This window comes from Babylonia areolata, chromosome 1 (assembly GCF_041734735.1).
Source record: "Babylonia areolata isolate BAREFJ2019XMU chromosome 1, ASM4173473v1, whole genome shotgun sequence".
NCBI classification, from domain to species: domain Eukaryota; kingdom Metazoa; phylum Mollusca; class Gastropoda; order Neogastropoda; family Buccinidae; genus Babylonia; species Babylonia areolata.
Window position 1 is genome coordinate 19,782,984 of NC_134876.1, and position 25,149 is coordinate 19,808,132.

Here is a 25,149-nt window from a genome sequence, read left to right on the forward strand (position 1 = left end):
AGGCAGCAAGATGCGCAGGAGAAACTATGTCGTGTGGCAGAAGAAGCTGAGAAGACTGGACTCCAAATCAACATTGGGAAAACAGAGGTCATGAGGGTCAACAACAAGAAGCAAGATCCAGTGCAACTACACCAAGAGAACATCAAGGAGGTTGACAAGTTTGTCTACTTAGGCAGTGTTGTCAGCAAAGACGGGGGGACGGACGAAGACATCAAGAGCCGTATCAACAAAGCAAGACACGCCTTCAACACCCTTCGACCAATCTGGAGATCGACAGCCCTCTCAATCCGCAACAAGATCCGGATTTTTAACACCAACGTGAAGTCGGTTCTACTCTATGGCTCAGAGACATGGAGAGTGACAAAGACCAGCACCCACAAGCTTCAGACATTCACCAACAGATGTCTAAGAAACATCCTGAACATCAGATGGCCAGAGGTTGTCTCCAATGAAGAACTTTGGAACATGACAAAACAGGCCCCACTGGAGACGGAAATCAAGAAACGGAAATGGGGATGGATAGGCCATACACTACGCAAGCCTGCAACATACACCACAAGACAGGCTCTTGATTGGAACCCACAGGGGAAAAAGAAAGTTGGCCGTCCGAAGCAGACCTGGCGGAGAAGCATTGAGGCAGAGACAAGGGCGGCCGGAATGACGTGGGCCGAACTGAAGAAGACCAGCCAGAGCCGGGTGCGTTGGAGGAGTGTTGTTGCGGCCCTATGTTCCCCACGGAATCAACAGGAATAAGTCAAGTAAGTCAAAGTTCCATTAGAAAGATATTATATCAATAACATATCTTTTGAAACAAAAAACCAATAAGTAAAGGTAACATAAATTTAAACGAAATAAAGGAAATTTAGTACACAAAATACATAACTGAATATCAAAATACAATTTTCACATTATTGATAGAATGCTCAATTAAATAATCAAATATTACTAGGAGTGATTTTATATACAAACATTTCTGACACACAAATGCAGCACACTGAAGCATATAAACAAAAGCCAAATTAAATAATTATAAATAAATAAGAATAAGTAAACATTCATCCAACAATTATACCAATTAAAACCCTGAATAAATGAACATTCACCATCATTCTAATCTATACCCTGGGTAAGCGAACATTCACCTGACCATCATTTTAATCTATATACCCTCAATAAGTGATATATTAACACCCATGACTATGTGAACCATCATTCCAATTTGTACCCTGAAAAAGTGAACATTCAACCATCATACTAATCTACACCCTGAATATGTGAACATTCACCTGACCATCATTCCAATCCATACCCTGAATAAGTGAACATTCACACAACCATCATTCCACACTGTACACTGATAAGAGATAAGATAAGATAAGATAAGAAGATAAGATAAGATAAGAATAACTTTATTATCTCCAACTGGAGAAATTTGGTCAGGTGCATTATCACAACACAGACAAGTAAACAACATGGGGACCATAACTGTAAAAGCCAACAACAGCCCCAACAAATATTACGAAGATACAAATGTAAAAAATATCACATACATCGTTTCATACATACATCCACACACTGCAGGTAATAACTAGTATTCTTAATGTAAAAACAGAAAGAATTAAGAAACATTATTTGAATATAATTATAAACATAGCCTACTATACTGCACATTGATTATAATAGACAGATAAGATAAGAATAAAGATGAATTGCGGAAAACCACAACCAGATAATCAGCACACACCCGCACCGCACCCCCCCCACGCCCCCCCCACACACGCGGATAACTTGATTAAACAAGAGTAATAAACATATGTTCTCAAATAAAAGCATTTCACATATTCGCTTTTAAAAACATTGCAATTACTTATTACATCGTAATTATTAAACAGAAAATTCACTTGGTACTCATATGACTTGCAAGTGCACTGTAACAAATTGTTAAATGGGAGTAAAATTTGTTGTTGTTTTTTTAAATCAACAATGAATAATCAATCAAATAACAATTGTCCATCTCCTGAAACAAGGTACATGAACTCACCTTTGGTGACAGGCAACATGTCTGTGATGGCGAAGAAAGAGGACACCATCTCTGTTTCCATGTTGTCCTTCTCAAAATTCCTCCATATACGAACTGCCCCATCGTCTGGAAACATAAAACACCAAGGTGAATAACACACACATCATATACACACATCACAACACACCACACACAACCACAACACCCACAAACACACCCACAACACTCACACACAACCCACAAACAACATACAAAATCACATGCACATATCATCCACACAACACCCCAACACAACACATCGACACACACAACACAAACACACAAAACAAACTTACACACCCACACATCCAACAAACTTACACACCACATCCAAACACCCATACAACACAACTTCACAAAACCATACACCACACACCCTACCCACTCCAGCAGACAGACCAACTTACACTGCACAGAGCCAGTACCATCCTACCTGTGCCGCACATCAGCAGCGTGTTGTCATGGGGATTGACGAGGCCCAAAGAGGTGATCCTGGTGTGGCGGTGATTGCCGTTTGACATTGTGCTGATGCGTGTTCCATTCTCCCAGTCCCATATACTGAAACACATTGTGAAAACTGATTGGGAACTGGGTTCAATTCTGCTTAGTGTGAACCATTATTTTCTCACCTACAGCAGGGAAAATATCAGAGAATGAAACATTCTTTTAACAACCAACTAGAAGCTGGGTTCGATTCTGCCTTGTGTGAACCATTATTATCTCATATATGGGAAAGAAGACGGGAAAAAAAAACAAATGACAGCACCATTAGGAGGCTAAGTTTCAATAAGACGTACACGAATTTAATCCCAAAGCGAACAATGTTATATTTATCAAGAAAAAGAAAAAAATCCCAGATTTCGTGGTCTTTCATGCCCTGATTTCATGGTAACCCCAGTTTTCATCCTCTTCCACTTTGATGCTTGAGGTGAGTTCCTGTCAAGGTCTTCAGTGTTGGCAGATTCAAAGTGGGGCTGTCATCAAGAAACATGGTAGCCATCTCCACTCTGGAGAGGGCACACACTCAGCCCGGCTCCATGACTTAGCAAGAATTATTGTCAGCAGGGAGTTTAGCAAGTGGTGAACTGTGTATGCCGACTCAGAATGGCCGCTACCGAACACCACGAAAAATGACTTGGTAACAGTGCAGGGTCCCTCTGGGGTGTGACTGGTGGCCTAACTCTGACAGCTTCCTGTGGACTGTTGGCACTGAGACTACAACAGACGATCCCAGGTGTGGCTGTGACAGTGTGTGTATGGGGGACTCAGAATGATAAGTGTTGGAGTAATGCCACTGAAACAGTAGAATCAATGTACAAGCAAAAAAACAACAACAAAAAAACCAACAACAAAAAACAAAAAAAAAGTCCCCAACTGTCAAACCATCCCTCAACAGACACTGACATGATACTGAAGTCCTTTCTATGGGCAAAATTCAAGCACTGAAAGTAACATGCTTAAACAGTAGAAAATGTTAACACAATGTACCTGTCAATTACTTAATTTCCTTGAACAGGTATGTGAAAATTTTCAGCCATAAGTTTCCATCTATCAAGACAGATGCAGACAGAAAACAAGACAGATACACAGATAGGGACATCACCGTTTTACCTGACATTCTCCCTGTCAGCAGCTGCTAAGTAGTTGTCGTAGGGATGGAAGATGATGTGAGTGGGCACTGTGGAATTGCGGTTCACAAAAATCTGATCATCCAGCTGGTTGAACCCTGCAGGAAAACATGGGAAAGTTCATGTTGATTTGTGATCATGTCTGTGGCACTGCGCGTGTGTGCTTGTGTGTGTGTCACCGATGTTTTCCCATATTGATGTCAATTGTTAGTCCTCTGGATAACTGTACTTAGGAGGTAGAGTGCATTATAAATACCCATTATACTATTATCATTATTATCATCATTATTGTTAAAATCAAAATGAAAATATGCAGCATTTAAACCTCAACAAAACAAAATATCTTTTCTGCAAAAGTATATTTAATCCAACATACTACACCATGACCCACTGGTGCAGATTCCGGCAGTGGTTCCTGTCCTGTGCAAACTACTAACCCGCCAAAGCGAAGAAAAAGAAAAAAAACAACAACTGCGGCTAGTAGCCTCCCTTAGAATATTACCTCCCCCTTCTGTTTACATATGCAGCGACCTCACGTGACCCACCTGCTCTGTGTTGGTCGTGTCTGGCACGGGCCCGAACCCGTGAGTTGCGGAGGTACCTGTACTGCCGCTGGTGGTAGGTCTCGCTCACTGGGTCCTTGGCTTCATTCAGCTGCATCACCGGGTGCAGGAACTGTCGACAGCTCCACTGGAACAGCTGTGTTGATGACGCCAGCTGGCGAGGTGGCAGTTCATCATCTCCCTCTTCACCCTACACAAACCATTCAAACAACAATTTATCTCTTCACCCTAGACACATCATCTCTTCACCCTACATCCTACACACATCATCTCTTCACCCTACACACATCATACCCTACACACATCATCTCTTCACCCTACACACATCATCATCTCTTCACCCTACACACATCATACCCTACACACATCATCTCTTCACCCTACACACATCATACCCTACACACATCATCTCTTCACCCTACACACATCATACCCTACACACATCTTCTCTTCACCCTACACACATCATCTCTTCACCCTTCACACATCATCTCTTCACCCTACACACATCATCTCTTCACCCTTCACACATCATCTCTTCACCCTACACACATCATCTCTTCACCCTGCACACATCATCTCTTCACCCTACACCCTACACACATCATCTCTTCACCGTACACACATCATCTCTTCACCCTACACCCTACACACATCATCTCTTCACCGTACACACATCATCTCTTCACCCTACACCCTTCACACATCATCTCTTCACCGTACACACATCATCTCTTCACCCTACACCCATCATCTCTTCACCGTATACACATCATCTCTTCACCCTTCACACATCATCTCTTCACCGTATACACATCATCTCTTCACCCTTCACACATCATCTCTTCACCGTACACACATAATCTCTTCACCCTGCACCATTTTTTGCACAAAGGCCAAGCATAACATGGTATAACCTACACGCATCAGGCTGCAAAGCTTTGACACCTACTTGAAGCAGAAACAGAACCTGGGGCTGAAAGAGTGAAGCAGCCAGCGGTCCCTAACACTGGCCACAAGATGCAGCCTCCCCTGTACCCACCTTGGTGGGACCCAAATCAGAACAGTGCCCCCTGTACCCACCTGGATGTGACCCTAGTAAAAACAGTCCTACCTGCACCCACCTGGGTGGGACCCTAGTCAAAACAGTGCCCCCTGTACCCACCTGGGTGGGACCCTTGTCAAACAGTTTGCGGTTGCGTGAGAAGTAGAGGGCGTGCTGGGCACCAGAGGTGGGGGTGCTGGGCACTGTGGCGTTGCGGGCCGGGGACTGTTGGGCGTCCGCGTTCTCTCCAGTCTGGCTCAGCGTCATCTGGTTCTTGGGGGGAGGGGTCCTGTCACGCACAAGACATCCACACGTTCCCGTTGTAACACACAGACATCCACACGTTCCAGTTGTAACACACAGACATCCACATGTTTCCGTTGTAACACAAGAAATCCATTCATTTCCATTGTAACACACAGACATCCACACGTTTCCGTTGTAACACACATTTCCATTGTAGCACAAAGACATCCACACATTTCTAATGTAACACACATTTCCATTGTAACAGAAGAAATCCATTCATTTCCATTGTAACACACAGACATCCACATGTTCCCATTGTAATGCACAGACATCGATTATGTTTCCATTGTAACACACAGTTCCAATGTAACATACAGACATCCACACATTTCTATTGGAACACACATTCCCATTGTTAACACACATTTCCACTGTGACACAAAGACATCCACGCACTTCCACTGAAACACACAAGACATCCACACATTCCCATTGTAACACACAGACATCCACATGTTCCCACTGTAACACAGACATCTGAATAAATGTTTGTTGAGGATAAAAAAATAGGTACTGACAGTCTAATGGAGTACACACACTGACCCATGCTGCATGTTGGCAGGACGACCAGGGCTACCAGTCAGACACGCAGGACTGGAGACGTGCATCACATTTGGCGTTGTGGCAGGGGCTGGACGAGGGTGGTGAATCTGAACAGACATCAACCATTATTCTGTCTTTTCCTGACAGTGTGTCCCTGAAGGCCTGACATGCGTGCAGGCACACACACACACTCACTCAAACACACAATCACACACACACTCAGTGTCAAACACAGTGTCATACTCAGCGTCACACACAAACTCACCCCTCCCTCCCCACACAAACATCCCCATCCCCCATACACAGTATTACCTCCACCCACACACACACATCACCCCATCCCCACTCAATAACAGCCCCTCCCAGGCCCTCCCCCCCTCTCCATACACACAAATACTCCCCTAACCCTCACCTGCCACCCCCCACCCCCCCACACACACACCCCTCCCTTCACACACACATTAACACCCCACAAACTAACACTAACACCCCACAAACTAACACCCCACCCCACCCCAACTACACACCCACCCACACTGACATCCCCCCCACCCCACCCCCGACACAAACTAATACTCCACCCCCAACTACAAGAGGTGCAACACTATGCTCAATATGATATCCCCCTTGGCCTGAGGGCTGTATTGCTATGTGGACAATAAAATGACTTTTCACGTTTCACTCCACCCCCAACTACACACCCACCCACACTGACATCCCCCCCAGGGCCCTCCCCCCACCCCCAACACAAAATTACCCCTCTCCTCCCCCCAGCACACTGACACTTGCCAAACATACCCACTCACACTGACACCCTACCCCCACCCCACCCCCTAACACACACATACACCCTCCTTCCCTGCCCCCACCCCTCCCACCCCTCCCAATACACAGAAACTCCCCACTCCACCACCATCCAACTTCCCCCCCTCCCCCATCACACCCCCATCCCTCACCTTCTCCTTGATGAAGTTGACCACCTCCTTGGCCAGTTTCAGGATCTCGGGGTGGGGGTCAGAGGCCAGCAAGAGCAGCGCTCGCCACACCGCCGAGTAGATGTTGTTGAAGGGAAGGGAGATGATGCTGGATGACCCTGCCAGAGAGGTGCCTGACGAGCAGCGCCTCAACCCAAACTGATGACTCATACTGGCATTGGGGTCATTGGGGTCAAGGCTGGTGGTGGAAACGGAGGTATGGAAGCCTGGGAACTGTCCTGAGCTGGACGCTGTGGAGGCAGCAACAGAAAAAACCCCACACACTTGCTATTTCACAGAACTGACATAGTGTGGGTGCGCAATAGATACAAAGCACATTTGGTAGATCACAATACTGACATGTTGTCTGCATACATTGAAAAAAAACACCAAATAGCTGTGAGTGCATGAAGACTACAGCAGCTAATTGAAAATGTGTCTTAAAAGCAACCACCACCAAAAACCACTGTTGTATATCACCAAAAGCATTCAACTGCTCTATAGGCCTGCTTATCAAAGACCTCAAGTGAAAGAAAACAGTAAGAAAGAAAGAAAAAGAAAAAAAGGAGATGTAACAGCAGTATATCAATAAACAAAATCGGGCTATCACTATGGCAATTATATACACACCAATTCCAAGACTGTTTTTGTGTGTGTTAAATCACCCTTTTCTTGCTAGTTGCTAATTTAGCAGCTGCCTTTTTGAAATATAATCTTGTTAGCCCCACCTCTCACTTCAGAATAAACAAGCGTCAAATACCCCTCACCACATTCATTAAGCGTGAAACACCTGCAACAGGTAAGAATAACACCCCAATGCACCACCCACTTTTACAAAATGTAGCATCCATGATGCTACAAATGTGTATCCTCCAAATCCAGTTTTGCACTGTTGTTATATTCATAAGCAAATGCAGCAAAGCATGACAGCCACTTCACTTCAAAGTTGTGATACTGACAGTTCGACAAGGATCGCCTTCATTAATTAATTCTTCCTTTTTTTTTCTTTTTTTTTAAAGATACATTCACAGACACATTCAAGTCCAAATCCAGACACCGTTGACAAAAATGGCCAAGCACTTCCACACCCCAAACCAAAGAACAGTTCCAACTTTCTAAAAATCATAAAGGAAGGACAAGCTTGGGGGCGGGATACACACACATGCATGAAATTAATTCATAAAATGTTCCTTTCTGTGCGATATATTCAGTCTGAAGTTCAGTGCATACATACGCATACGTGAACTACACATGATTGATACAACAATTCATTAACCATCCGGCTTGCTAAACTCAAATGCCTATCCATACTGATATTGTTAAAACTTAAATTTCAAGAAATAACAAGGTGCTCCCCTGAATCTGCAAAACAAAAGTAGAGATAAAGAGAAAAAATTGGAGAGAAAAACAAAATTCTGCCAGAGAAGAACACCTCTAGAAAAAAAAAAAAATATATATATATATCTCAATAAGACTAAATCCTGTAAGACAAAGAGATCAATAAGACTGAATTTTAGAAGACAAAGAGATAAAAGTATGTGTAATTAAATAACAAATTTAGAAGAGAAAGAAATGGAAAAAAACAAAACTAGAAGAGAGAGTAAAAAATAAATGAACTCTAAAAGAGATACAGAGAGAAAATGACTAAACTCTAGAAGAGATAGAGAGAGATACTCTAAAAGAGATACAGAGAGAAAATGACTAAACTCTCTTCTAGTGGGCTAAACTCTAGAAGAGATAGAGAGAGAAAATGACTAAACTCCACAAGAGAAAGAGAGAGAAATGACTAAACTTTAGAAGACAAAGAGAGAGAAAATGACTAAACTCTAGAAGACAGAGAGAGAGAGAGAGAGAGAGAGAGAGAGAGAGAGAGAGAGAGAGAGAGAGAGAGAGAGAAAATGACTAAACTCTGGAAGAGAAAGAAATTTACTAAACTCTAGAAGAGAAAGAGAGAGAATGACTAAACTCTAGAAGAGAAAGAGAGAAAATGACTAAACTCTAGAAGAGAAAGAGAAAGAAATGACTAAACTCTAGAAGAGAAAGAAAATGAAATGACTAAACTCTAGAAGAGAAAGAAAATGACTAAACTTTAGAAGAAAAAGAAAATGACTAAACTCTAGAAGAGAGAAAATGAATAAACCCTAGAAGAGAAAGAGAGAGAAAATGACTAACTCTAGAAGAGAAAGAGAAGAAAAAACAACTTAGAGAGAGAGGGGGAGAGAGACAGAGAGAGAGAGAACTAAATTCTTGAACCAGAAAAAAAGCAAGAGAGAGAGAGGGAGAGAGAGAGAGACCTGATAAAACTCAAGAAAGAAAGAAAGAGAAAGCAAAACAATGAAACTCTTGATGAGAGAAATGACTAATCTCTAGTGATGAGAAGAAAAACAATCAAACCTTTACAGAGTCTGTTGCAATCTGTTTAGTTGGAGGCCCGTCATTTAAACAAAACATTTCATCCCTAGAATGCGTTCACACACACACACACATACACACAGTGACAGGCGTACAAAAACAGAAATACACATACTGGTAGGAACAGAACGACATAAGTAGAGTGTGGACATATTTCATGACAATAAACAAAGGCTTCTAAAGAAATTTTTTCTTTCTATTTTCAATAAATTTTCCTTTCAGTCCCCCCCCCCCCCTCCTGTTACCCCCCCCCCCCAAACCCTCCTTCTTCCTTCACCCTCCCCCTACCCCCAGCACCACACCAAAAGCATTCTTGTTGTCATGTTTATCATGCTGCCAGTCTAAAAAGAAATGTATTGTCAATGAAGTAAATATCTAACATCTCTCTTTGTGTACCTCAAACATCAATCCATGCACAGACTGGATGAAAGAAAGAGCAAAGAATGGAATTGACACTTCAAATCATTAACTCAAGACACACAGCAACAATACAACTAGTGGATTTTGAACAACTAGTTTTATCTTCACTCAATGGAGAAGGATTTCCATTCAAGTTATGAAGATTACAAAAAATGGAATAAAAAAAAGTTATGGAATGGAAGTAACTTCAGATGCATGCATGCAAAAACTGAAGAGAAGCCTAACGGTCTGAAACATCCACAGATAAATGAGAGCAGCCTTCAAAACATAAACCACCTCAGAAAAGTAATCACACCTGTATCATTATAAACTGGTATCAAACAACAGTACCAGCAACAGTCATCAGGTATATCTGGTGTTAGATGTGTTCCATGTATGAGCAACATAAAGAGATATTATGCACATCAACTTGAGTTAGTCTGAACAAGACAAGACACGTTTATTTCAGGAAACCGTGTAGAGGTACATAAAATGTCTCAAACGGAAGAAATAATATACACAAATATATATTTAAAGCAGACTGATTCAGACCTATAAGAAGCAGGGTCAGTGGAAAAAACAAAGAGACAGGACCGACTGCAATGCCAATTAAGGCAATGCCTTTATGGAAAAAACTACCATATTTTCAAATAAAATGCAAAATTTTTCAAATGTAACGATTTCTGAGAAAACCTTAACAAGGCCAAGAGAAAAAATATTAACCCCTTGACTGCTGCTGTTAAGTATCCTTGTCAGTGAAGGCACGTCACCTCAAGGGACCATTTTTTATTTGTAGTTTTTTGACTCACTTGTGTAAACAAAGTGAGTATGTTTTAACCCGGTGTTCGGTTGTCTGTGTGTGTGTGTGTGTGTGTGTGTGTGTCCGTGGTAAACTTTAACATTGACATTTTCTCTGCAAATACTTTGTCAGTTGACACCAAATTAGGCATAAAAATAGGAAAAATTCAGTTCTTTCCAGTCATCTTGTTTAAAACAATATTGCACCTCTGGGATGGGCACAAAAAAATATAAAAAAGAAGCCTAATTATATGCAAACTGCATTTACTGTTATATTTATATTTTTTGTATTCTCTGAACTTGGCACTTTGATCTCATATTCTGACACAACAACAAGAGCAGTCATTATTATCATTTTTTGTTCAAATGGGAACTTCTTTTGCTGAGCATGGGATTTTTATTTATTTTGCAAACGTTTTGGTGCAGATAGTAAAAAAGGGAAATTACTCTGTAATTAATGCTAGGGGGCTTAATTTGCTTTAAACTGACCTTTCTCATCTTAACATTATATTTTGAAATTATACTCAATACATAAAAAGCTTGTTTATTTGTAGTTTTTCCCCTTGGGATTGTGCTACCTTTGTTCTACAAAGTTAAACATGCAAGTAAAAAGTGCAACACTGGTCTCGTGACACCAAGGTTCAGCAGCCAAGGGTGTAAACAACAGACAGAGTCTGTGAGTGTGGAAGACATAATACGGAATGTACGTTCAATACAGATAAAAGACCTACCAGAAGCAGGATCAGCGAAAGAGTTTGAAGAAATAAGAAAGATTGCCTAGGACGTTTAAATATTCTCTATTTAACTTTATTTTTCAACCCAAATGATAAACTCTTCAAATGAAATGTTTTTTGTTTTCTTAAGAAACGCAAATGTTGCCAAAAGTATGAAATATCAAAGAGAAAAGAGAAAGTTGTTGTTTTTTACAACGGTCTTGATATCTAACTCAACTTAGTGTTTCAATGATAAGAAAGTACAGAACCTTTCAGACAATAAACAAGCGTGTCAACCTTTTTTTCAATCAAGACAAAAGACAAAAAATTTCAAAACCAAAGCTGATTAGTGCGTCTGTGTTCTAGGTTATGGGTTTTTAAAAAAAATATTTCATGACGTCTTGATATCTAATTAAAAACTCGCTGAAGGATAAGAAAACACACAGTACCTTTCTTTTTTTCCAATCCGAAACAGGAACACAACTCCAAGCAAATGCTGCGAAGCGCTTGCCGTCAGCTTGCACACAGGTAAACAGGAGGTACCCAGGGTGTATCACATCCATGCGTTGTTTCTCTGCTGAGTTTATCAGTACCTCTTGTTTGCCTGTGTGCAAGCTGACCCCAAGCGCCAAGCAGCACCTGCCTGAAAAACGTGAACCTTTGCGTTCTTTGTGTGTGTGTGGTGTGTGTGTATTGTACCAATTTTCCAAAGCAGTAACTACCCATCTTCAGAAACAGTAACTGCATATCTTCAAAAATACAGTGTCCGTGAGGGTCTGTTTGCCGATGATTCTCGCAATCCCACTTTTTTTCTCACTTTGAGAGAAATCGTGGGATTGCAAGAATGTGTGGTCATTCCCCTTCCATGTTTTCTCTCAAATGCGAGAAATCAATGTGTGAGAAAGCGTGGGAAATCCCCCTTATTTTTTATCAATAACATTTCCTTTGTCATCAAATTGGTTTCCTGTCTTTTACCAACACAAATCTTCGAGAAAACTGAGAGAAAGAAAAAGAAAAGAGAAAGAGGCGGACGATGACAATGACAATCATGATTATGATGGTGATGTTTGTGAAGACAGTGAAGGTGATGGCACAGTACTGGTTCAAAAATTGTGTGCATGTATGTCAATGTCAGAGAGTGAGTGTGCATGTGTGCATGCGTGCGTGTGTGTTTCCATTTGTGTATTTACTTGGCTGGCTGATTTGTTTTTTCTTTTACTCTGGTTTTGAAATATTTTTTTTCATGTTCTGAGTGTCTTCTATGAAACTGAGAATCTATTTTCAGTGCAATCTTGCATGCGAAAGAATGCCAACACAAACAAATGAACAAGCATGAAATGAAGAACATTCTAAATAAATGTGACATAAAAAGTTACATCACAACAAACATCAAAACTATTTGATTCAGTTTTCATGCTCCCAACGTGAGGGTAAATGATTATGAAACACCTTTTTCCGCTAAATCTATGCTTCTAGAAAGTTGAATCATTTTGATGTTATTCCCAACATCCCTCAGAAAAGATTCTGTCCAAGTCTTGGTATATTACATTTCGGTTTGAGTCATATACATGCCTTAATTTCATTGTTTGCTATTAAATCCGATGCTGAATTTGAGGTCAATGCATTGCAGTGATCCATCTTATGTGAAATACAATTAACAGATATTGCTGATGTCTTTGCTAACAATACTGTCATAATCATGATCGTTATTGTCGTCGCCCCATCATTTCTCTTTTCTTTTTCTGTCTCTCATTTGTCTCTATGAATTGCATTGGGAAAAAACAAGAAACCAATTCTGATGATTAAGGAACTATTTTTGATGAAAATAAGAGGGACTTCCCACCCTTTCTCACACATTCTCGCAAATGAGATAAATCGTGGGAGGGGAATGACCACACTTTCTCACAATCCAACGATTTCTCTCAAAGCGAGATATCGTGGGATTGTGAGAAATCGCGGGCTTACAGGGTCTGTGTGTGTTTCCCGTTCTTGCCCTTTTTTCTCTCCCGAGATTGACCAGAAAAATCTGGTCATTCGTGTGAGACTCTAAACCGTCCCATGTGCAGCAGACACTTGGTGCACTGAAAAAGAGCCCATGGCAATAAAAGGGCTGTCCCCTGCAAAATCCTGGAGAAGAAGTCCACTCTATTATGTATACAAATCCATACATGCACTCATGCTGATGGTCAGGCATCTGCCTAGCAGGTGTGATGTAGCATGTATGGGTTTGTTTGAATGCAGTGACTCCTCCATGAGAAAACGAAACTTCAAAAATAGTAACTGACCTGGTGTCCGTTTTCCTAAACAGCAACTGCCCATCTTTCAAAACAGGAATGGTAATGGTATGAAGTATGGTCTGTGTGAGCAATGGTCACACAATGTGTATGAAAATGGTCATGTGTGCTGGGTGTGAACACGCGTTTTGGGAACTAGTCTAAAAAGTGACAGTTACACTGCACAGGATTTTACGGTCTGTGACAGCAAGCATTTGGGTGTGTTTTTTCTCAACATTTTAAATATATTCATTATTGGGTCCTTTTTGCGTTTCAGAAAAGGAAGGTTTCTAACTTTGAAACAGAAAGATTCTGACAGCAAAAATAAGTGTAGTTCCACAGGTCTTGCAGGTTGATTTAACAGCAGTAAAGTTTTGTTCATTCTAGTTTTAATGCCAAACCTTGAAAATCGTTTGGCACGAAGATGCTGGCCCTGGAAGGGTTAAAAGTGAAGAAGTTCAGAAAGACAGGGACATGTGTATATCGAGTTAGCAGAATGCTTGATCAGAGTGCTAAACAAGCATGTTCTCCCTCTCTCTCTCTCTCTCTATATATATATATATATACACCAGAACTTATATATGATGTGCCTAAAGTTTGTAAAATCAATTAAAAGCAAAGGCACAGAAAGAAATGATAAAGAATGGTTAACAAAGAGTCATTTTGTGTAAGTTTCCTAACGTGTGAACAGATTACAAATAAAATATGGTGTGCTTTGTACTTCCTCCTAAATTTTCTTTCTACTATCTAAAAATAATTAAAATTTTTTTAAAAGCCAATGCCAGTATTTGACACATATCTAATAAAACTTATATATTGGCCTGACAAACCTGACAATCACTTCTTAAGTTCTTTCTAGTCATGTGCAGTTAAACCTGTGGAACAACAAAGGCATCAGGCTCAGCACCAAGATGAAAACCTACAGAGCTGTTGTGCTGACCACCTTGTTGTACTGCTGTGAAACATGGACGACATATCACCGTCACATTCAACAACTTGAGCAGTTTCACCAGAGATGCCTACGAAAGATCCTCAGCATAAAGTGGCAAGACAGGATCTCCAACCTCCAGGTCCTAGAGAGGAGCGGCCTGCCCAGCATCGAAAGCCTGCTGATCCAGTGCCAGCTATGCTGGACAGGACACGTTGTCCGCATGACAGACAGCAGGATCCCGAAGATGCTTTTGTATGGCCAGCTGAAGGAAGGCCACCATGAACTTGGAAGACCCTGCAAGCACTTCAAGGACACCTGACACCAGACATCACTTCCTGGGAAACTGATGCCCTTGACCGCTGTCGCTGGAGGATGCTGTGCTCTAGTGGCATAAAGACATTTGAAAACAAGAGAATGCTGGCCATTAAGGAGAAGCGTGAGCAAAAGAAGCAGGGCACAACTTCTGGAGTTGTTTTCCCTTGCAACACCTGTGGGAAGTGCTGCGCATCCAGAATCGGCCTCTTCTCCCATATGAGGACACACACTGACAGATAAGCCTGCCTGACTACTCATCCGTCAGACCGACGGGAGACTCCATCAATAAAACTGATATACTGGCCTGACAAACCTGACAATCACTTCTTAAGTTCTTTCTAGTCATGTGCAGTTAAACCTGTTCAAAGAAGCAAAATAACGCACACACACACACAAAATGAAGCTACCCATTCTAAAGTCTTAACTAAATGAGAGCTGAACACTGTGTGCGCTCCAGACCACAGGTATGTTCGAGAAAATGTGCAGCTGAAGACACAGCAGCAGCAGTGACTATCACTCAAGACACAGTCAGCAGGTTGACCCGCAACAACAACACACAGTGACTGCGCAAGCTTAAGTATCATGTGATGTCCACTTCCATATCATTTCTAGGCTTGTGCTGCAGTCACACCAATCTGGACACAGACATACCCATAAATACTAGCCCTGGTCTCCCCACCACACACGTCTAAAATCACACTACATGAGTACAGCTGCAGGATAAGCATTATATAAATGAACATGATTATCATCACTATTATTATTGATAGGTGTTAAACAGAAAACACACTCCCCCCTTCAATCCCCACACACACTGTGTGAACAGATATTAGACAGAACACACTCTTCCCACTGTTCACTCCCCACACACACTGTGTGAACAGATATTAGACAGAACACACTCTTCCCACTGTTCACTCCCCACACACACAGTGTGAACAGATATTAGAACACACTCTTCCCACTGTTCACTCCCCACACACACAGTGTGAACAGATATTAGAACACACTCTTCCCACTGTTCACTCCCCACACACACTGTGTGAACAGATGTTAAACAGAACACACTCTTCCCACTGTTCACTCCCCACACACACAGTGTGAACAGATATTACAACACACTCTTCCCACTGTTCACTCCCCACACACACTGTGTGAACAGATATTACAACACACTCTTCCCACTGTTCACTCCCCACACACACTGTGTGAACAGATGTTAAACAGAACACACTCTTCCCACTATTCACTCCCCACACACACTATGTGAACAGACGTTAAACAGAACACACTCTTCCCACTATTCACTCCCCACACACACTGTGTGAACAGATGTTAAACAGAACACACTCTTCCCACTGTTCACTCCCCACACACACTGTGTGAACAGATACTAGACAGAACACACTCTTCCCAGTGTTCACTCCCTACACACACAGTGTGAACAGATACTAGACAGAACACACTCTTCCCACTGTTCACTCCCCACACACACAGTGTGAACAGATATTACAACACACTCTTCCCACTGTTCACTCCCTACACACACTGTGAGAACAGATACTAGACAGAACATACTCTTCCCAGTGTTCACTCCCTACACACACAGTGTGAACAGATACTAGACAGAACACACTCTTCCCACTGTTCACTCCCCACACACACAGTGTGAACAGATATTAGAACACACTCTTCCCACTATTCACTCCCCACACACACTGTGTGAACAGATACTAGACAGAACATACTCTTCCCAGTGTTCACTCCCTACACACACAGTGTGAACAGATACTAGACAGAACACACTCTTCCCACTGTTCACTCCCCACACACACTGTGTGAACAGATATTAGACAGAACACACTCTTCCCACTGTTCACTCCCAAGTCTAATGACTTGCCATTATGTGATGCATAAATATGACGCCAAACATAAGACACAATGCGAGGATGTCAGACAGAAAGCGCAAGTTTATGCAACTGTTCACTGAATGTCATGTGTGCAGTGTGACACCAGTAAATCAACACCTCAAGATGATGAAACTGGAGCAGTGTAGCCCCAATTTTGGTGAGGAACAAAACAGCTGGCATCTGGGCGAATCATGATTACTGATTACCACCACTGTCATTAAATTAACCCTCCACGACAAACAAACATCAACACGGACCGCACCACAACATTACCGCAAGACAAAACCCACAAAAACAACACAGAGCAGTACAGAGAAAAGCAGACGAAGCAAAGCACAGAACGCAAACCCATTCACACAGACGGTAATCAACACCCATCCAAAACACAGCCATGAGATGTGATTACAAAGTGGAAACTAGGTAACTGAGTATCTGCACCAGTACTGGGGACAGAAAGAGAACAGAAAGAGTTAACACAGCATGACAGGCCGGAGTGGCAGCAAACGAGAGAAAGGAAAGAGGCGGCTCATGCTGTACATCAAGCCAAGGGAGGTAACAGGGTACCCAAGGTCTTACATGAGACCAAGCTTTTGACACTGCTCCGGGAAGAGCTGCGTCGCATCCCACCATTGCTTGTGATGCTGTTGCTGTCTGAAAAGATGAGGAGACAAAACACGCTGTGCAACCACAACATACATACATACATACATCCAGTAACCAAGGCAACTAGTACCACTGGAAGCATGCCTCCGGTTTTCACATTATGTAAATGGGGTACAGACTGTACACAGTTCAAACACAATCACCAAGATAAACGCTGATGGAATGGCGATTAGTATAGATATTTACATCACTCAAAACCACTGACAAATGCCAATGTCTGTTTACCATTCTTTAACTCAAGATGCAATCATTCTCTGGAGTACATATCTGAATGCTGCAGAGATACAAACAACATGGAAGGCAAAATTCCAGTGGTGAAATGGCATCATGTAATGTACAACTCATCCCTTTGTGCATCTACAGTCCATTTTTGGCAAGAACAGTTGAAGGTCTGATATCCTTCCTGTCTGTAAGAAATACATATGAGAGAAAAAAAACAACAGATGCAATGACAGACAGACAGACGGAAATGGACAGACAGATGGACAGGTGGATTTCTTACTATCTTAGTTTCAGTTCCAGTAAACGGCTGTTATTTTAAAAAATTACACATTTAATTAAAACAATATTGTAAACAAATAAAACAAATAAACAGGAATGAAATATAATAACATAAAATCAAAAGAAAGCAAACTGAAATAAAATGATTAAAATTAAATAAATGAAATATATAAAAAAAGCAACAGTGAAAATATAAAGAACTGGCTACCCATTCCCTCCTGTGCACAAGTTCCATACATCTGGTGGTGAAAATATTCTTAATAGATTTTAACTCTGAGATACACCTGAAATTTACATCAATCATTTATGAGTTTTGCATTGTTCAACTGAAAACCACAGTTGCCACTATGCCTGTGTGTGTGAAGTCATTTGGAAAAAGAAAAATACCAACATGAGCATTCATCTATTTGTGTCAGTGATTAAATGTGACTTGTCTATTCATCACTGTTTCATGGCAGTGAGTTAACTCACTTAGGGCAGCCACTCTTCTCCCAGTCCCCCCCCCTCCCACACACACACACACACAGAAACCACATCTGATATCCAGTGGGTATCCAAATGGCCCAGCCAATAGCTTTCATCATTAGAAGCCGTTACAAACGCATTATTCTTGTCTACATCCATCTCTTCAATGTGAGAACCACCCACTTTTAACATGTTATTGATGTGAGCAGTTGTGAAACATTCACATTTGATCTCTGTTGTCGTTTTCTATTGCAAGCAAGAATGCTGAACATAAAACACTTAATGTTTGGAGCGTACACATTAATTTCAATTTGCAACAAAGAGTGAGGCACTGTGGCAGAACTGGTTATGGGTTGGACTTCTGAACCAGTGATCACCAGTGACCAGAGTTCAAGGCCCTGTTTCAACACAGTTTTGTGTCCTTGGGAAAAGCAAAGAACTTTACTCTGATTTTCGTCACTCCACCTGGGTATTAACTGATACCTGATTTCTGCTCAGGTTGGTTAAAACTGCGGAACTTGAGGATTGGGCCCTGCCTACCTATGCTGGGCCCTGCCTACCTATGCTGGGCCCTGGGCACCAGATATGAAATCACTGCCCAAATGGCTGATGAGGTCTATGGGACCTTTCCTTAACCAAGAGGATGTAATTTCGTTTCACTGACAAAAACAGCATGTGCCTATCCTGAGAATGCCTATGACAGGAACATTACAAATAGGTAGCCTCCCCCAACCCCACCTCTCTTTTCTTCCCCCCCCCCCCCCCCCCCCCAACCCTTTCCTTCCCCACCCCTGATGTTCTCCTGATGTTTCTACTCCCTCTTCCAAACCTGATAACTGAACATTAAAAAAAACAAAAACAACCTAATGTAATCATTTGGTCACAAACAATTCCTAACAGACCTGTCATGGGGGCAGATAATGTTTTTGCCAATAAAACAATCTACACTTTTCAGTACCCAGTTAGTAATAAAATTGGAAAATAAAATAAAAAACTTAACATCAGCGATACAAGGAATGCAGGCAGCATTGCTCTGATTACCGATGTGTGCACATAGTGCTGTTACATCAAAAGATGACCATGCCAACTTTGGTCGTCTCTACTTTGCAGTCAGTGAAATCAACGAACCATGGACACCAACGTCAAATGTGTATATTCCAAGAGCTGGATAAATCCATGATTTATATCAAACTACTTCCAGGAGGTTATCGGCCGTAGCTACTTTCGTTTTCTCCGCATAGGCGGATAGTAGTTTGCACAGGACAGGAATGTCAGACCCCTGCCGGAGTCTGCACTAGTGGGTCACGGTTAAGTATGTGTAATTAAACAATGATTTATATCAAAGGAGGCACCATGGCAGAATCGGCCAAGAGTTGGGACTTGTGATGCTGTGTTCACCAGTCATCAGGGTTCAAGACCCCGTTCTGACAAGGTTTTGTGTCCTTGAGAAAGACACTTCACTGATTTTCCTCACCTCCCCCAGGTGTGGCTGTGTTCCTGTCTTCAGTTGGGGAAGGTCAAAATGGAAGGAGAGGATAAGGCGCTTGACACATTGGATAATATTCCACTTCCCCAAATGGTCGTAAAAGGCTATCAGACCTTTTAACTTTCTTATACCCTTCTGCAACGAGCATCTATCTAACTACTGACTACTGTGCTGTCATGATTTCAAGCTCTCTACTTAATTTTTGAATGAATAATTAATTGAAAAGATTAGCGAAATGTATTTTTCTTTTTAATCTAATGTTTCTAAAGATAAAAAATCAACATCACTATCCCATCATATAATGAAGTGTAAAATGCACCGAAAAAGATGATGCAAACAATATACAAAGCAACAAAAAGCAAACAAATCTGAAAACAAGCGCACAAAACTAACATAATCCTATACAACTGGTTCTGTTTTGCCCCTCATCTTAACAAATTATATTTTTTTTAAACGAAGAAATGAACATAGATATATGAATAAAATGAAATAAAACAATGAAATAAAACAATATTTCAAAAACATAGAATAACACGAAAATAAAAACTGATGTAAACATGGGTGCATGTGGTTTCCAAAAGATTTTCAGAGCCAGAAGTGTTTAACTGACTTGAGCCAATGTCCATTCATGCAAGTCTAGCAGAGCACCTGGCAGAGCATTTTCAATCAGGCAAAACAAGTCTTCTAGCAGAGCAATTTATATACACAGGCAAGAAGAGCATTTCTTTGTGAAAGAGGATTTTCTGGAAGCAGACTGCCTGCCTGAATGTTCATGAAATGGCCTCACATGCACCCAGGCATGAAGAAAACTATAAAAAAAAAGTTCCTTTTTCATCAACACTACTTATGGATAAAGAAGATTAAAAATAATCATGAAAACAACAAAACTTATAATGATTATAAATAAAAAGCAAATGAGTGAATAAAACAAATGAATCAAGAAATAAGCTTGAATTTGATTTTTTTTTAAACTAAATAAATAAATGAAAAATAACCATGCTCAAATTAGTAAAGACTTTAGAAAAAAAAACAACCAAAAAAACCCTGAAACAAAACAAAAACAAAAAAATGAATGAAGAAATAAATAAGCCCAAATAAGTGACATTTTTTGGCTGTTTTGAACTGAATGGAAACATAAGAAAAAAAAAAAAAAAAAAAAAAAACCAGAAGAAGAAGAAAGCTATCAACCTCCAGCTTTGCTTTTAGCATCAAAACCCTCAGTCAAGAAGTCTGCACCAAGGCAAACGTCGGCGGCGGCAAAGAGACCGAACCAGTGCAAGGATCAGCCACCACTACTACAGCACCAGCAATACCCACACGATCCACACTACACAGGCTAGTAGTGGTGGTACAAGGCAAGTGCTGGCAGGCACAGCTACACAGCAAGTAAGAAGTGGAAGTAGTGGTAGTAGTAGTAGTAGTAGTAGCAGTGGCGAACAGCACAAGAAAAAAAGAACAATAATCAACGCCAGATCAAGACAAAAAGAGGGCGGCGGGGGGGCCGCTCTGATGGTTATACCTATCCCGGGCTGTGACACAATTGACCACCCACCAGCCGCTTCCGCCACGATGACGGGGGAGGAGCGGTCCTTGCCCTTCTCCTCCTCGCTGATGCGGGCAGCCACCAGCATGAACTGCTGCTCAAACTTCTCCACCAGCCCTGCCAGAGCCACCACCAGCTCCTGGAACATGAGACATGTGTGTGTGTTTGTTTGTGTTAGTGTGTGGTGTGTGTGTGTGCGTGTGTGTGTGTGTGTGTGTGTGTGTATGTGTGTGTGTGTGTATGTGTGTGTGTGTGTGTGTGTCAACTTCTCCACCAGCCCCGCCAGGGCCACCACCAGCTCCTGGAACATGAGACACATGTGTGTGTGTGTTTGTGTTAGTGTGTGGTGTGTGGTGTTTGTGTGTGTGTGTGTGTGTGTGTGTGTGTGTGTGTGTGTGTGTGTGTGTGTGTGTGTGTGTGTGTGTGTGTGTGTGTGTGTAAACTTCTCCACCAGCCCCGCCAGGGCCACCACCAGCTCCTGGAACATGAGACATGTGTGTGTGTGTGTTTGTGTTAGTGTGTGTGTTGTGTTTTGTGTGTGTGTGTGTGTGTGTGTGTGTGTGTGTGTGTGTGTGTGTGTGTTTTGTGTGTGTGTGTGTGTGTGTGTGTTGTGTGTTGTGTGTGTGCGTGTGCGTGTGCATGTCCACCAGCCCCATGAAACATGAGACATGTGCGTGTGTGTTTGTGTGCATGTGATTGTGTGTGAGAGAGAGAGAGTGTGAACTTCTTCACCAGCTCCGCCAGGGCCACCACCAGCTCCTGGAGCATGGGACACGTGTGTGTTTGTGTGTGTGTGTTGAGTGAGTGAGTGAGTGAGTGAGTGAGTGTGTGTGTGTGTGTGTGTGTGTGTGTGTGTGTGTGTGTGTGTGTGCGCGCGCATGTCTATACACTTCTGAACGAGCCTCACCAAGGCCACTACCTGCTCCTGCAACACAGGACAAGCGTCTTTGTGTGTGTGTGTGTGTGTGTGTGTGTGTGTAAATTGATTATTTATTTGACTATTATTCTTCTTACCATCATTATCAAAATCATCATCACTAATCAACTCAATGATTGAATAAATGAATGAATGAATGATTAATCAATGGAACTGCCTAATTAACTCATTGAATGGATGATTGATTCATTGATTAATGGAAATGCCTCATTTCACTGCAATTTTTCTTCTTACCATCATTATTAATATCACATCATGAATTGAATGACTAATTAACTATTTATTTAACAATGATTATTAATATCATCACTGATTAAATAACCATCTATTGAATTCACCCTCTCCCCTTCTCTTCCTTCGCTGTATTCATACACCAGTTATATTCACAGCATTTTTTTTTATCATGTGTGATTTGATGCCAGAGCACTGGCAAAAAAACAATCAAGCATCAGGCGGTACAAATTAAAAGGAATAAAAAAAAGAAGGACAATTCAATCCGGACAGACACGGAAGAAGAAGCAGAAGAGCTCAAGGGACCTTGCGGACGAGAGGACTGCCATCGGAGGCGCACTGCACCAGCGTCATACCCACGCCCAGCTCCACGCTATTGGCGTGGTCAGTCTGCTCCGTGCCGTTGAAGACAAACGTACCCAGGGCAAACACTGCTGACGCCCTCACCTGCACACCAGTTCATCATCTGTCAGTTTGTTTCAATGTGTTCAACTATGCAGACGGATCCAAATATGCTCAGAGATGCCAACCCCTCTCAAGTGTTTGTAAGAACAGTTTGTAGGAACAATCATTAAGTTTGGTAGCTACTTTCGTTTTAGGCGGATAGTAGTTTGCACAGGACAGGAATCGGACTCCCTGCCGGAGTCTGCACTAGTGGGTCATGGTTAAGTATGTGTAGTGAAACATTAAGTTTGGTAGGAACATTTTGGATTTGGTTGGAACACAAAGCATACAAACACCTGGGCTTACCTGCAACACGGTGTAACTCCTACGATTAAGCTGACTGGTCCACTCAATACTGTTTCAATGTAAACACGCACGTGATTAGCTGAACATCATCACATGAGACCAAGGTTAGTAGTGACTGCCCTGGCCTTGTGATTGATAGGTCTGGAGCATCTGGGTAATGTTACAACAGGAAAGCACCTAACCACGCTATGTAGTCGAAAATGAACTTGTCGGAACAATTTTGACGTTGATGTAACGTGGGAACAAACTGCGATCTAGCGTAACAAAATACAGCGAAATCGTAACAACTGGCATCTCTGTATGCTACATACACCACATACGCTTTCAAAAGAAAAAAAACAAAAAACAAAAAAAACAAACCAGGAGCAGATGCCAGACCTTCACATAACCAAATGCACTTGTCAGGCCTTGACAGCCCACCCTATGTGTGTAAAACATTAGCCTAAAATAACCTAAAATATCTAAACAAGCATTAGGCAGCTGATTGTCTTCTGTGGTTCTCTCTGAACAGGGTCAGTGATGGTGATATAACAATCAAGAAAGCAAGGATATACTTCCATACATGGTTGTCAACTCCAAAATGGTTGATAACTACATAGCACAACACTTGTCTGGAAACTGCATTTGTTTTCCTTGTTCACAAACCTTGATGGATGTGTTTTCACATGATTATGGTACAAAAAGGAGAAGCTTGTATTATACTCCATGTTTGGTGATACATATACTTACCATGTCAAACTGATGCAAACTAGGCCTATCGGTTTGCTCTGCTTGGCTAAATTTCGCGCACTTAACAGTGAAAAGACGAGCCGTCTTGCCCGGTCCGCTCTTAGCCAATCAAACGCCTCTAAAAGCTATAAGCGCTGAATCATTCCGAAAAAAATATTATTAAGGGATTGATGATTAAAAATCTTAAAGGTCAATCCACAAGGAGGTGCATTTAATTTTTTACATAAAGAAAACCTTCATATAAAACACAATATTCTTTATTCATTTTTTTTTTCATGTGTTCTTTTCCTGATCATATGGAAAGGCACATCAGGACCACAAGACCTGACAGAAGATCCAGAAAACAATGAGATTCAGTTTCAGTTTCTCAAGGAGGCTTAACTGCGTTCTGACAAATCCACGTACGCTACATCACATCTTCAAGGCAGATGTCTGACCAGTAGCATTACCAAATGCACTTAGTCAGGCCTTGAGCGCATGGAGTTATACGTGTACCTATCAGGTGTGGGCTCCTTCAACAGAATTTTGCTAGAGGACAACCCTTTCGCTGCCGTGGGTTCTTTTTCAGTGCACCAAGTGTATGCTATACGCAGGACCTCAGTTTATAGTCTCATCCGAATGACCGACACTCAGTCTGATTTTCCAGTCAAACTTGGGAGAAAGGGTGAGACTGGGATTCAAACCCACACCCTCAAGGACACTGTACTGGCAGAAGTGTCTTGACCATTCTGGCACATTCCTCCAAGTGAAGAACTTGTGAGGCACTTCAAAATTGCCAGAGCTGACAGAGAATGGAAAGAAAAGTCTCTTACCTCCGGTGAAGGGTCCTTGAGAAGCTTGTACAGCTTCTCATGCGCACTGTCCCGCACCCCGCACCAACGTGCTTTGTTGTAGTTTGTCCAAATCTGAAAAAAATATCTAAATAATGAAAAGGGTTTATACACATAACCAGCAGCCAGAGTCCACATTTCC

The 25,149-nt window shown here is 41.7% G+C and overlaps 1 protein-coding gene across 4 annotated transcripts in view; it reads right to left on the reverse strand.

The window, feature by feature from the left end:
• The window catches only part of LOC143280515 (regulatory-associated protein of mTOR-like), a 57,041-nt gene that overhangs the window by 11,122 nt on the left and 20,770 nt on the right, over nucleotides 1-25,149 (reverse strand). Inside the window, exons 16-26 of one of the 4 annotated variants that reach the window (XM_076585204.1) lie at nucleotides 24,990-25,082; nucleotides 23,005-23,145; nucleotides 21,540-21,669; nucleotides 17,449-17,523; nucleotides 7,104-7,372; nucleotides 6,148-6,254; nucleotides 5,416-5,584; nucleotides 4,233-4,440; nucleotides 3,671-3,785; nucleotides 2,493-2,617; nucleotides 2,042-2,146 (exon numbers count right to left, since the gene is read on the reverse strand). In XM_076585204.1, coding sequence (XP_076441319.1) covers nucleotides 2,042-2,146; nucleotides 2,493-2,617; nucleotides 3,671-3,785; nucleotides 4,233-4,440; nucleotides 5,416-5,584; nucleotides 6,148-6,254; nucleotides 7,104-7,372; nucleotides 17,449-17,523; nucleotides 21,540-21,669; nucleotides 23,005-23,145; nucleotides 24,990-25,082 — 1,537 coding nt within the window. Of the gene's footprint in view, nucleotides 1-2,041; nucleotides 2,147-2,492; nucleotides 2,618-3,670; nucleotides 3,786-4,232; nucleotides 4,441-5,415; nucleotides 5,585-6,147; nucleotides 6,255-7,103; nucleotides 7,373-17,448; nucleotides 17,524-21,506; nucleotides 21,670-23,004; nucleotides 23,146-24,989; nucleotides 25,083-25,149 lie in introns of all 4 variants that reach the window. The other 3 variants (XM_076585196.1, XM_076585220.1, XM_076585211.1) reach the window with 3 other exon arrangements.